General features: G+C 41.9%; 1 protein-coding gene across 8 annotated transcripts in view; it reads right to left on the bottom strand.

Annotated features, from left to right (window-relative positions):
• Positions 1–13533, bottom strand: part of PDSS2 (decaprenyl diphosphate synthase subunit 2) — a 251385-nt gene that overhangs the window by 23048 nt on the left and 214804 nt on the right. For 4 of the 8 annotated variants that reach the window (XR_004804282.2, XM_035697995.2, XM_035697992.2 and 1 more), the window contains one exon: positions 8269–8301. Coding sequence is in view for 7 of the 8 variants with exons in the window: in XM_035697995.2 (XP_035553888.1) it covers positions 8269–8301 (33 nt within the window). In the remaining variant the exon portion in view is untranslated. Of the gene's footprint in view, positions 1–2181; positions 2365–2823; positions 2918–8268; positions 8302–13533 lie in introns of those variants that run through there. The other 4 variants (XM_049092431.1, XM_049092432.1, XM_049092433.1 and 1 more) reach the window with 2 other exon arrangements.

Genomic DNA, 13533 nt, shown 5'->3' on the forward strand with positions numbered 1-13533 from the left:
TCCATTCTCAACTATCCTCCAGCACTTCAACAACCTGAGGCCTAACATAATTTGCAGTGTACAAAAATTACACTTTCCAACCGTGCATTATGTTTCTTTTCTTTTTTTGAGATTTTATTTATTGGGCAGCCCTGGTGGCGCAGCGGTTTAGCGCCGCCTGCAGCCCAGGGTGTGATCCTGGAGACCCTAGATTGAGTCCCACGCCAGGCTCTCTGCATGGAGCCTGCTTCTCCCTCTGCCTGTGTCTCTGCCTCTCATTCTCTCTCTGTGTTTCTATGAATAAATAAATAAAATCTTAAAAAAAAAAGATTTTATTTATTTATTTGACAGAGAGAGAGAGCACAAGTAGGGGGAACAGCAGACAGAGGCAGAGGGAGAAGCAGGATCCCACTGAGCAGGGAACCCAACAGGGGGCTTGATTGCAGGACCTCAGGATCATGACCCGAGCCGAAGGCATGCTTAACCAACTAAGCCACCCAGGCGCCCCCAATCGTGCATTTCCGCCTATTGCCAGAGAAGCATGCAATTTTGGGGGAGTCTAAAATTAAATTCTGGTTATGTCACTAAACACATGATTTCAGGCAAGTTATTTTTCAATTCTTAGTAGCTCAGGACATAAGTAAAAAAATTCTTTAAAAATTTGAGTCTACATTTCAAAACTAGAAACCTTTAAAAAATACAACGTATTTATTTTAAAACATGCTGAAATGTTACCACCTTAATGCCCATGTTCATATTTTTAAATGCCTTCTTCCAGTCTTTATCAACATTTTACATAGTTGCACCCATATCATAAAGGTAATTGGATTTTCTTCATTAAATTCTATTACAAACACCTCATTGAATTGGACCACAAATCCTTTATGGGAATAGATGGGAGAAGGGAATGACAATGTTCTTACATAGTCTCTGTCCTCATCATGAAAACAGAAAACCTAAATATAAAGACAACCTCAGGAGGTTAGAGGAAACGAGAGATTTGGTGCATCCAGTGATGCCGTATGGAATACTTTACCAAAGGAGCTAATGTGAAGTCCCAGGGTAGGAGAAGTAGCATCTGCCCAAGAAAGGGGTACGCGGAAGAGAAAACACTGTAACATCTGGTCTCTAAACGTGCCAGTGTGAAAAATTCTCAGAGCCAGTTAGCTAGGGTTATGAGAAAGAACAAGCAGGCAAAAACTGTCTGCCAGAGAGAAAGAGAGAGAGAGAGAGAGACAGAGAGAGAGAGAGAGAGAGAGAGGGAGGGAGGGAGGGAGGGACTGGCTTTGTCAGTAAAGAAAGGACAATAATATTTACAGAAAATTTTCTATACTCAAGCTTCATAAAGTCAAATTTTGGACTCCGTAAGCAGCAAAAACGGTTAAAGCAATCTCTGTATAAGAAAAGAGAGAGAGAGAGAGAGAGAGAGAGAGAGAGACTAAAAGGGCAAAGCCTGGAAAGGAGAAGCATGACATGAGAGGAAAGACTCTTTTTTCTTCTTGAAGGGAAGTGATGATATGTGATCACGCAAATGCAAATGTCCGCGGACAGCACTGTTTGCTGGTGGGAAGAGAATTTTAATGTGTACCCTATGCAAATGCGTTTTAGAATAAAACAGAATGTGCGAGGCCTTCTGAGGATGGGAGAGGAAGAGAGGAGCAGCAGTTCTAGACACTGTGCTTTGGGGGTGGGGCACAGCCAGAGCCTGGGGCCACTCCGCAGCCCTGAGCACGTTCCAGCAGAGAGGGCACGTCAAAAACCCACTCCTTTAAAAAAAAAAAAAAAATCTCTCTTACGTTCAACCGAGAACTGGATGCCTAATGAATTAACACCTGTAAGATCTCTCTTTCCCCAGTGCTTAACCTTGAGCAAATCCGCGCTTAGGGTGAACCTCAGGACGAAGACATTAAATATGCAACTCTCTTTTCTGTACTGGGTCATGGAAAAAATTATATGACCTGCACAGGAAAGACTAGGGAGGGCTATAAAGAAAGCTCCTGTAAACCACTTAGGAGTCTTTGTGTCAAAAATTAGCAGGGATGTCAAAGGAGCCCCTGAGGGCCCCAGGTGAGTTACTTGTGAAAGAAGGAGGAGGTCATTACAGGGCTTGACAGGGTCTGTTTTGACCAAGTGCTACTTATTCCTACATATCTGTGTATCTGAAGCAAGTATTAAAAAGAAATTGGGAAAAGGTCTGCATCTCTATGCTGAAGATATTTAAGCAAGCCATTTTGAAAGTGTTAAAAAAATTAAAATTGTAGAGAGCCGAACCATAGGTGCCATGTTTTGCCTGAAGTGGTAAAAATACCATCTGCCTCCGTCTTTTAGCAGCAGGCTTGTTTCGAGGAGCAGTAGGCTCAACTGCAGGCATACGCTCAGCTCCAGCTGGGGAAAATACACAGACGTTTGTAGATGTTTTTCTAAGCAAGAGTAGTCAACATATTCGTTTTCTTTCAGACATGTATATGTTAGCATAGCAAACCAAGCATGAATGTGGTCTGAGAAGCTTCTCAACCAGTCCCAGCAAGTACCCATGAATTCCTACACTTCGATAGGTGGTGCTCTTCCCTCTGGCACTGCACTGAAGCAGCCGGCTTGACCCTGGGGCCAGGAGCCTGGGGAACGCGGGCTATAGGCCCAGAGATATGTGCCCAGGGCTGCAGACCCATCACTGTCATTGAGATCCCCATGGCATGGGGCATAGGAGAGAAACAGCACCAGCTTTCCAGGTCACAATTCACTTCTGGTAATTATATTCCATCTCCTAAAACTTCTGCAGTTTTAACTTGGCTAAGATGCTCCTTGTTTTTCTATTTTAGGAGCTACTGGGTAGAATGGCCTTACGGTTGGTTACACAGCTCCCATCCTTGCCCAGACTCCAGCCAGGTGGAGGAGTTTCAGCAATAGGTAGAGTGGCTCCCATGACTGTGTCGGCCACCTGACAGGGGTGGGAGAGACGTAATGAATTAATAGTCGTCGAGTGCTTTGATATCTTAAGATGAAAGGCGCTCTAGCGGTGTAAAGCATTCATATCCAGACTCTATCGCAACAGGAGCTCAATTAAAAGATAATTCAATTTCTCATCTGAGTGTTTGAGCACAGGCCACTGTTTTGCTGAATGTGATGGTCTCAAGATCCAGCTGAGACTGATTTTGAAATGACCAGCTCTTCCTTCCACCCCTTCCTCACCACTCTGAGGCTGATGGAATTTGGGAGGCGGCATGTGAGGCCACAGAGCACACAGCCAAAATAATTTGCAATGGTCCTCAGAATCTGATTTTTCAGGTACAATCTGGCTTTTGGGTAAATACCACTTGGAAACAACAAAATTTCCAGCGATAAATAAATTTCATGATGGTCTCCAGAAATGGTTGCCGAGTTTTTCAAATGTAGTTTTACAGATAAACCCACAAGGACAGCCCTAAGCTGCTAAGCATGGTGCCTGCATCAGTCAGCAGAGCAACATGTTCATGCAAAACGGAGATGAACAGACCGTGGGTCATGATACTCATTACTCCTACAGGCCCACAGCACTGTTAAGAGACAGTATCATAAGCTGCACCCTGCAGATCTCTCCTGTACCTGGCAGAGACTGATATAATCTTTTTTTCCCATGTTACTCGGGTTTAGGTCTGTGTAAGGATGATAAGTCTATGGCCCTTAAATGTCAAGTGATGGCCCTTAAATGTCAGAATCGCACCACATACTCCAGAATGGTGGGGTTCCGTTTCCAGGCAGGGGAAATATTATCACTAGGCACTTGGGAAGGCAAACTTAGGGCTATTGAACATTAAGACGGATTGTGTTATATAGTCTATAGACTATAGTTATATAGTCTATATATATATACACACACACACATATATTTTTAAGAATTTACTTATCTACCCATGAGACACACACACACACACACACACACACACACAGGCAGAGACATAGGCAGAAAGAGAAGCAGGCTCCATATAGGGAGCCCAATGTGGGACTCGATCCCTGGCCTCCAAGGTCACACCCTGAGCCGAAGGCAGGCGCTCAACTACCGAGCCACCCAGGTGTCTGTAGTCAATATGTTCTTAAAATGGTTCACTGTAGTCTATAATCATCCATTCTAGACCTCCCAGAACTTCCCGCACTTCTAGAATAGTACTAATGCAACTCACATGCAGTTGCCAAGCCCTCCTACATCAAAGCCCATGCTGGGTATTGATGATGCCACCATGAATGAGGCTCTGCCTTCAGAGCTTTTACGTTCCAGTGGAAGAGAAAAAAACAGAAGCAAGTGACTAAATGAAAATGATAATTTTATTATTTTATTTTAAAGATTTTATTTATTTATTCATGAGAGACACAGAGAGAGAGAGAGCCAGGGACCCAGGCAGAGGGAGAAGCAGGCTCCCTGTGGGGAGCCCGATGTGGGACTTGATCCCAGGTCCCTGGGATCATGACCTGAGCCAAAGGCAGAAGCTCAACCACTGAGCCAGCTAGGTGTCCTGAAAATGATAATTTTAGATTACTATAAATGTCAAGAAGAAAAAAAAAAAAAACACAACAAAGGAAAAGTGGCTACTTCAGACAGAGAGGTGTGAGTCAAGGAAAGCCTACACTGGTCTTGCTTACAGTGGCACGCACATGTGCACGGAGCCTTGCACATATGTGCATACATATGTGATACATAGTGGCTGGGTGGATAAAGTGGATGAAGGGCTGAATCTAGACCTCAGGAATACACCATAAGAATGCCCTCCACCCCCCAAGAAGAATGTCTTCTCTCGAATGTGGAATGAACCCGAAGAACTGATTAGCACTGTTCTAAATTGCTCACTTTATAGGAAGGAGACTGAAGGAAGACCAGGAGGTCAAGTGATACTAGATTCTGCAATGAGTTGGCGGCCGAGCCACGGCTTCGTTCCAGGGTGTTCTATCTGTGCATCATATTTTTTCCTTTCTTTTAACCTCTTCAATTGTCATGTGTCTCTGCAATAAAAGACCCTGAAGGAGTTCTCTGAGTCATAAATAAGCATCAATGATCGATCAGTAGTCGCTCTAATGCCAAATCGTGTTGAGTTTTCCCTTACTTTTTTGTTAGCTTTCCTTTACTATCACACAGTGAAATCCCAGCCTTTATCTCCAAGCTACTATATTACAACCTCCCCAAACAATCTTCTTAATCCTGTTGATACTTGCAGCGTGTCAAAAGCATCTTACCTCTCTGATTTGAGATAAAAAACCCTATACCAGATTTTCTCCTGAAACTAACTTCATGTGTCTTCTATTTCCTTACTCATTTCTTACTCTATTATTTTCTACACTCATTCACTCCCTTCCTCTCTCCCTCATTCACTCACTCACCATTTACCATGTGCCAAGTGCTGTGTTAGCACCAAGTATACAAAGAGAAGACATTGCCCCTGCCCTTGAAGAGCTCACAGTGTACGGTCTGTCTCATCAGTGGGGCATTATAATATTACACAGTAAGTACAATGACTGTGAGAGCTGCACACTGTATTAAAGAACGAAGGAGGGATGCCTGGGTGGCTCAGTGGTTGAGCATCTGCCTTTGGCTCAGGGCCTGATCCCAGGATCCAGGATCGAGTCCTACATGGGGCTTCCTGTGAGGAGCCTGCTTCTCTCTCTGCCTATGTCTCTGTCCCAATCTCTCTGTCTCTCATGAATAAATAAATCTTAAAAAAAAAAAAAAAAAAAAAAAAGAATGAAGGCAAGTCCTTCATCCAGGCTGGAGAACCAGGCAAGACTACCTGTAGGAGATGATCTTAACACAAGCCTTCCAGAAAGAACACGGTAGCTGAAAAAGGGGGAGGGTCATTTCAAGCAAAGCGTGAAGGCATGGAAAACAGAAACAGTATGTTTTGTGTGATCTGGTGCTGCTGAAACACAGGGTAGGAAGAGATGGCACTGGAGAGTCCCTCTAGGCGGTGAAATCTTTCAACAAGGTTTGAGTCAGCCTTACAGACGACACGAACCAATGAAGAGTTTTAAGCTGGAGGTTAAACTATCAGGTTTATGATTCAGGTAGACATACCTGAATGTTGGCAATGGACTTGGGGTGACAAGAGAGAGTCAGGGAGACCAGTCAGTAGGCTTTGCAGTGGTCAGGTGAAGAAACTCAATGTAAGTAACGGAAGAGAGAAGTCAAGAGGAGGGGTTGAATGTAAGAAAATGTAGGATACAAAAATGGTGTGACTTGGCAAAGAATCATTCTAGGGGTGAGGGAGTAGGAGGAGTCAAGGGTGACTTCTAAGTTTCTCACATGGTTAACTGGTGGGATGACACTGCCAACATCAGAAGACAGAATAAGTTAAAAGGACCAGAGATACAACATGAGTGGACACTGACATAAACCATGGGCTTTGGGTAATGATATGTCGATGTAATTTCACTGTAACAAACACATTACTCTCCTGCAGATTTTTAAAAAAATATTTTATTTATTTATTCATGAGAGATAGAGAGAGAGAGAGAGAGGCAGAGACACAGGCAGAGGGAGAAGCAGGCTCCACGCAGGGAGCCCGATGAGGGACTTGATCCCACGACTCCAGGATCATCCCCTGGGCCAAAGGCAGGTGCTAAACTGCTGAGCCACTCAGGGATCCCCATCTCCTGCAGATTGTTGATAGTAGGGCTGTGTGAATGTAGGGTCAGGGGGGATATGTAACTCTTTTGACCCTTTTTGCCCAATTTTGCTGTGAACCTGAAACTTCTTTAAAAAGTAAGGTCTATTTAGGGGTTCCGGACTGGCTCAGTTAGATAAGCATGTGATTTTTGATCTTGGGGTTATGTGTTCGAACCCCACATTGGGTGTAGAGATTACTTAAATAAAACTTAAGGGCAGCCCTGGTGGCCCAGCAATTTAGCGCTGCCTTCAGCCCAGGGTGTGATCCTGGAGACTTGGGATCGAGTCCCATGTCGGGCTCCCTTCATGGAGCCTGCTTCTCCCTCTGCCTGTGTCTCTGCCTTTCTCTCTCTCTCTCTCTCTCTCTCTGGGCCTCTCATGAATAAATAAATAAAATCTTAAAAAAAAAAAAAAAAAAAAAACCCTTAAAACTATTTAAGAAAAAAAAAAAAAAAAAAAAAGACCAGAGATGTCAGGCAAGATGGGGAGTTCAATTCAAGATGCATTGAGCTTCCTTGCCTGTGGGAGACCCAAGGGGTATGTCCGCAGCCTGAGTTTGGGTACATAAGGCTCAAGCAGACATATGGAAGTCCTCAGTTAAGAGGTGCTCTTATGTAGCTTTTCTTAAAGGTAGCAGAAGTTTGTGAGACAGAAAAGGAGGAACTGCACCTCAGTCAAGGAAATGAGAGGAAAGGCACGGAGCCATGGGTATACAGCTCACAACTGTCAGGAGAGCACAAGGTTCCGGATCAGCCCCGAGGCACCACTGTGGGTTTCAGCTGTCCCAGTGTGAGCAGAGCCCATACAGCTTGTATTTCTTCCTCCCTGTCTCTGGAGTGCAGGTGTGCTCCTACACTGGATATTCCTGATTGTTGCATAAACCAGATGGTTAGCATGTTCCTTTAGCCAAGCAGCTGTACGCATCCCACACAACTGCTAAAATGTTCCATTTGTCCCCGAGGGGAAAACAGAATGTGACCCGACCGTGTCTGGAGGCTTGCATTGGTGCACTGAAATCTGAACTCCCACAGCAGTTTTTAAACGTGGCTGTGTGTCGGAACGATCTGTGGAGCCTTTTTTTCAAATACTTCCACCCTGCCCCTGCCCTGCTCTCCCCACCAGGGGATTTTGATCTCGGTGAAAGAGGGTGTGAAGCTGCACCCAGGCATGTGTGTTTTCAAAAGCTCCAGAGAGGATGCGAAAACTACTATGTTTAGGAGTCTAAGTCTGCTCTGTGTGGTGCTTCTCACATATTATCCAGTGGTGCTAAAAGCCAAAGATGCCAAAGGCTTCTTTCTAGCAATGGTGAGTGATCTTACCCAGTTTATTCATCTTCATAGCACTTACCACCACAGGACATTATATGATGTGTCCATTTAGTTGTTATTAGTTATCTACCTCCCACCCTGGATTGTAAACGTCCCAAAAGGAAATGCTTCCTTTTGGCTTCCTAAAGGCTTAATGTTGTAGTCTCGACACCTAACAGTGTCTGGAATGAAGTAGGCACTCAGTAAGTACCCTTACCTGCTCGTGCCTGCTACTTAACAGGGAATGTCCTTCAACTTTAATGGGATGATTATCTTTTGACCTTTCACACAGAAACATAAACCATACACCAAACAAATGTCTAAAACTGTATAGTATGTATAAAATCTACTTACCTTAGCATAGTCTAATCTTCCCTTCTCTTGAGCCTAAAATAGAAAGGGAGGGAAATTAATTTGTTAGTTCTTTAAAAATTATCTAGTGCTTCTATAAGTTTTACTTCTCCACGAATAAAGGTCAACACTCTCTCCCTTGGTCCCCTACCATGTATCTCTCTATTTGTCTTCATAGTTGTATCCCTATACAACTATATACATAGAACAGTTAAACACATTGAAATGTTGAAAGAATAGTACAGTGAGCACAGGTATATACACCAACCATCTAGAGAGGACAGTGGCAGACATCATGACTCTTCACCATGCGTCAGCACACGTCTAATAAGCATAGGATGTCTCATACATAACCACATGACTTCTATCAAATGTTAAAAACTAACAATAACTCCATATTATCTAACATACAATCCATATTCAAATTTCCTCTATTGCCCCAAGAATATCTTTTATAGCTTCCCCCCACCCCAACCAGAATTAATCATGATTTACACGTTACATATGATTTTTATATCTCTGGTTAGTCTTTTCAATCTAGATCCTCCCCATTTCTCAAGAGGTGAAAATAAAGGGCAGCCCAGGTGGCTCATCACCACCTTCAGCCCAGGGCCTGATCCTGGAGACCTGGGATCGAGTCCCACATTGGGCTCCCTGCATGGAGCCTGCTTCTGTCTCTGCCTGTGTCTCTGCCTCTCTCTCTCTCTCTGTGTCTCTCATGAATAAATAAAATCTTAAAAAAAAAAGTGAAAATAAAAACCATTGACTTTTTTCATGAAAAATCACTGACTTTTTTTTAGATTTTATTTATTTATTTTATTTTTTATTGTTTTAGATTTTATTTTTAAGTAATCTTTACACCCAATGTGAGGCTAAAACCCACAATCCCAAGATCAAGAGTTGCACATTCCACTGGCTGAGTCTCTCAGGCACCCCGAAAATCATGGACTTTTTGGGTTTGTCATATTATTTCTCCAGTATGTTATTTAACTTTGTCCTTGTTTTGCTTGCAAACTGAAAGTTGGGTCTGAAAAGCTTGCTGAAACATTTCTGCCATGAGTATTTTATAGAGAATATTATGTACTTTATATTGTAGCAATTCAGGAGGCACAAAATGTCAGGCTGTCCCACTCTTAGTAATGCTATAAATTTGATCACTTGGTTAAGGTGGTGACTATCAGATGTTCCACTGTAATGACATGTTTCCTCCTGTATAATCAGTAAGTAATCTGTGGGGCCAGTTTCTCCCCCACTTCCTTTGGCATAATTTTTATTATGTTGTTTTACATTGAAAGACCCCCACCTCCACCCCCACCCCCACTACCATGATTGATAGAGAAGAAAGGCGCAATTGAAAAAACATACTAGGGGTTTCTCGGTGGCTCAGTAAGTTAATCATCTGACTCTTGACTTTGGCTCAGGTCATGATCTCAGAGCTGTGGGACTGAGCCCTGAGTGGGGCTCCATGCTCAGCCGGGAGTCGGCTTGGGATTCTTTCTCTCCCTCTCCTTCTGTCCCTCCCCTTCATGCTTTCTAAAATAAAATGGATCTTTAAAAAAAAAAAAAAAAAGACATATCCTATATGGGGTCAGGCTTTATTTTAAAAATATTTTTAGTTTTAAAAATTAACACATATACTCAAATATATATTAAAGTTCTACAGTGATAGACAACCAATGTATTAATCTTTGTTGGTATGTTAGCTCATTTTTTGTAGACTTCAGAATAAAATTCCTGCTATGTCTCTGTACACATTCAATTTGCAAATAGGTTAGGTCTTGAGACCATTTTGTTCCTGAGTAAAAAATGACACTTTATAGTTAATGAAGGTGGGCAGATTACTTCAGTGAGAGAAAAGAAGATTTTTTTTAAAAGATTTTATTTATTTATGAGAGACGGAGAGAGAGAGAGGCAGAGACAGAAACAGGCTCCATGCAAGGAGCCTGACATGGGACTCGACCCCGGGTCTCCAGGATCACACCCTGGGCTGAAGGCGGCGCTAAATCACTTAGCCACCAGGGCTGCCCAGAAGATTTTTATATAACATTGGTCCTGACTCTTCCTGCTTCTTGACGATCCTTTAAAAAACAAACAAACAAACAAACAAAACAAAACAAAAAACCTTATACAAAGATGCCTGCATTTTGTTTTTCTTGTTTTCATAGTAAGCAACTTTGAAGAAGACACTGGTCCTGTATAGCCGTTGGCAACATCACTAACTACTCTAGCTTAAAATTGTGACTTGAATGTTTCCTATGAAACAAAAAGTTTCTGCAACCAATGCATTATATCAAAGAATTTGGGGTTTTCAATCTGCTCTTTAAATTTTTTAGGGATCTAGATTTTCAGTGAACCAAGAAAATTTTGATCTTAGTCCTCAGATGCATTATACCTTAAGTAATATGAGTTAGTTCTTGCAGAAATTTAAAAACTAAGCTTCTTCTCTCTTTCTAAAAAAAAGATTATTTTTTATTTATTTGAGAGAGAGAAAGAGATAGCCAGAGAGAGCACAAGCAGGGAGAGGGTGAAGCAGGCTCCCTGCTGAGCATGGAGCCCAATGCAGGGCTCGATCCCAGGACCCTGCTGGGATCATGACCTGAGCTGAAGGCAGATGCTTAACCAACTAAGCCACCCAGGCGCTCCATTAGGCTTAGTCTTCTCTCTGCTCAGATATTTTATATTTCTTTGTATGTGTGTCTGTGGACATCTCCCCATATAGTTTTGTCTACACTGAAAATACCACTTTATCGTAATAATCTGCAGTTTGTAGGGACGCCTTGAGCACATCTGTACAGTGCACTCATGAGCTAGCTACTAAACTCTGTTAGTGGACAAATGTGAACTGGCCTTGATCCAAGGAATAATCCATGGCTTGTGACCAAAATTTCAGCAATAGCATTTCACAATTTGCTTAGTCTAAGTTCTCAAACTCCCAGCTGTCTCTTGAATTCATTTTAGGCTAAGAGATATCTGACATTGAGGCTGATCCTGTGGTCACAAGCTTTCCACCTTTTCAATTGTTTATCCTTTTCCTTGCCTCTTGCTGATTAGTATGGATTGCTCAAACAAAGCACTTTTCAAATGATGCACAAACTGGGAGCTCTAGAGAACTGTTCCTACTGTCAACCAACACACGCCTGCAACAAATTTGCCATTTCCTTACTACTTTCAATTTTGTTCTTGTTCTTTATTTTAAAAATATTTTATTCATTTATTCATGAGAGACACAGAGAGAAGCAGACATAGGGAGAAGCAGGCTCCCTATGGGGAGCCTGATGTGGAACTGGGTTCCAGGACCCCGGATCACACCCTGAGCCAAAGGCAGCCGCTCAACCACTTACTCACCCAGGTGTCCCAATTTTGTTCCTATTCTAACCAGCTCATCATTCTGCATCTTTTGACATTCTTAACCTTCAGTGTTTAACACAAAAGGTATATAAAAGTGTTGAAAGAGGTATTTGTTGAAAGTTTGGAAGTTGAAGAGCTTCTGTATCTTGAGATTGCAAGGTAAGGAGAGAGGGAGAAATGATCTAATTTACAATGACTTAGGGTAGACTTTTCCCTTTGGAGGTATTGAGCCACTTTCCAGTTTGTCTCATAAAAAAAAAAAAAATCAACAGTCGTTTCTTCAGGTAGGAAGAGTGAATGTACTGCTGCTGCTCATAGATAAGAACATTAGAGTGGTCCTATCAGACATTTTTGTAAAACAATTTTCCCCCTATTTTGGTTATAAATTATCTATCTTAGAGAATTCTATTATTTTGAGCTATTTTCAAACCCCCTCTTTTATTTTGTATTGCTAGCTTGGTCACCATCCTTTCCACCCAGTAGAGAGATACTTTGCTGGGGACGATGACAGAGAAACACTATGTACATAATCCACATCTGTTCAATATCAGCTCTTACATGTTTTGAAAAGCTGAGAGATTAGAAGCCTACATAAAATGACGGCACTATTATCACACCATTACAACCTGAACAGATTATAGCTGTTGATACACAGCTCACCTGAATGTCCTTTTTATTTTATCACAACAAACATCCTTGGTTCTGTGGAACCATTTCATCCTTGACTGCTTTAGCTTGTACATAAAAGTCTCAGTTATTTTGTAAAACAAATAATATAAATATTTAAATCTTTATAGGTATATAATATAAATGTATTTCCAGCTGGTATGTGTGTTAATATCTACAGAGGTCATATACATGCCTTAAGAAAGTACACATTCTGATACAAAATATTTTTTACAAAAGGCTTTTAGAGCTTATAAAAATATAGCACATTAAAAAAATACAGTACATTAGAAATCGATGGAAATGATGATTCAATCCCCTCTATTTCTCATTAAACATTACCTATTCTATTTCTTTTTGTAAAACAGTTAATTTGGGAGGACCCATAATTACTCTTTTATCAGATGACTCGTTGTTCACTAGGTATCTACTGTGTACCTCCTGTGCATCAGGTACCTCAAATGTACTGGAGACGGAGCCATGAATAGAACAGATAAAAATCTCTGTCCTCATGGAGCTTGTACTCTAGGGATTGCACAGTCTTGTTTATTTACATAGGCTTCACTTACAGTATCCCTCTAGGCCTTAAGCTCTATGACAGTACAAGTTTTCTCTCCTGCTCACAAGTGTATTCCTTGTCCAAATCAGGACTGGTATGGAGCACATGGTCAATAATATCCGGTGAATGAATGCCTAGATGGATAAATGCTTGTTTTTTATATGTGTTGGTTATGTACTGTCTATTCAGGAAACCAGGATTTAGTTAATTTGGAACCATTAGCTGATGTTCGACAAATCTTTTTTTTAAAAGATTTTATTTATTCATGAGAGACACACAGAGAGAGGCAGAGACACAGGCAGAGGGAGAAGCAGGCTCCCCACTGGGAGCCTGATGTGGGACTCGATCCCAGGACCCCGGGATCACGACCCAAGCCAAAGGCAGATGCTCAACCACTGAGTCAGACACCCAGGTGCCCCCTTGACAAATAATTTTTACCTGTATTGAACAATACCATATTTTCACTTTACTGCCCAACTTCTGTTTATAAGTAGGCTAGGGAGGGAAATCTATGGGATACATATTGGAAGAATTCATGAAAATCAAACAACAAAAGGATAGAACAGAGAAGAGTGATCTAGTAGCCTTCCCATAGTTGCAGCGGGTTAGTGTAATTAAGTGCCTCAACCTTGAAAGTAGTGTGTTAAAGTGAAGAGAGCCCGGAACAGAAACCTCAGGACATTTCAAGAGCCACA

The sequence above is a fragment of the Canis lupus genome, chromosome 12, assembly GCF_003254725.2.
Source record: "Canis lupus dingo isolate Sandy chromosome 12, ASM325472v2, whole genome shotgun sequence".
NCBI lineage: Eukaryota > Metazoa > Chordata > Mammalia > Carnivora > Canidae > Canis > Canis lupus.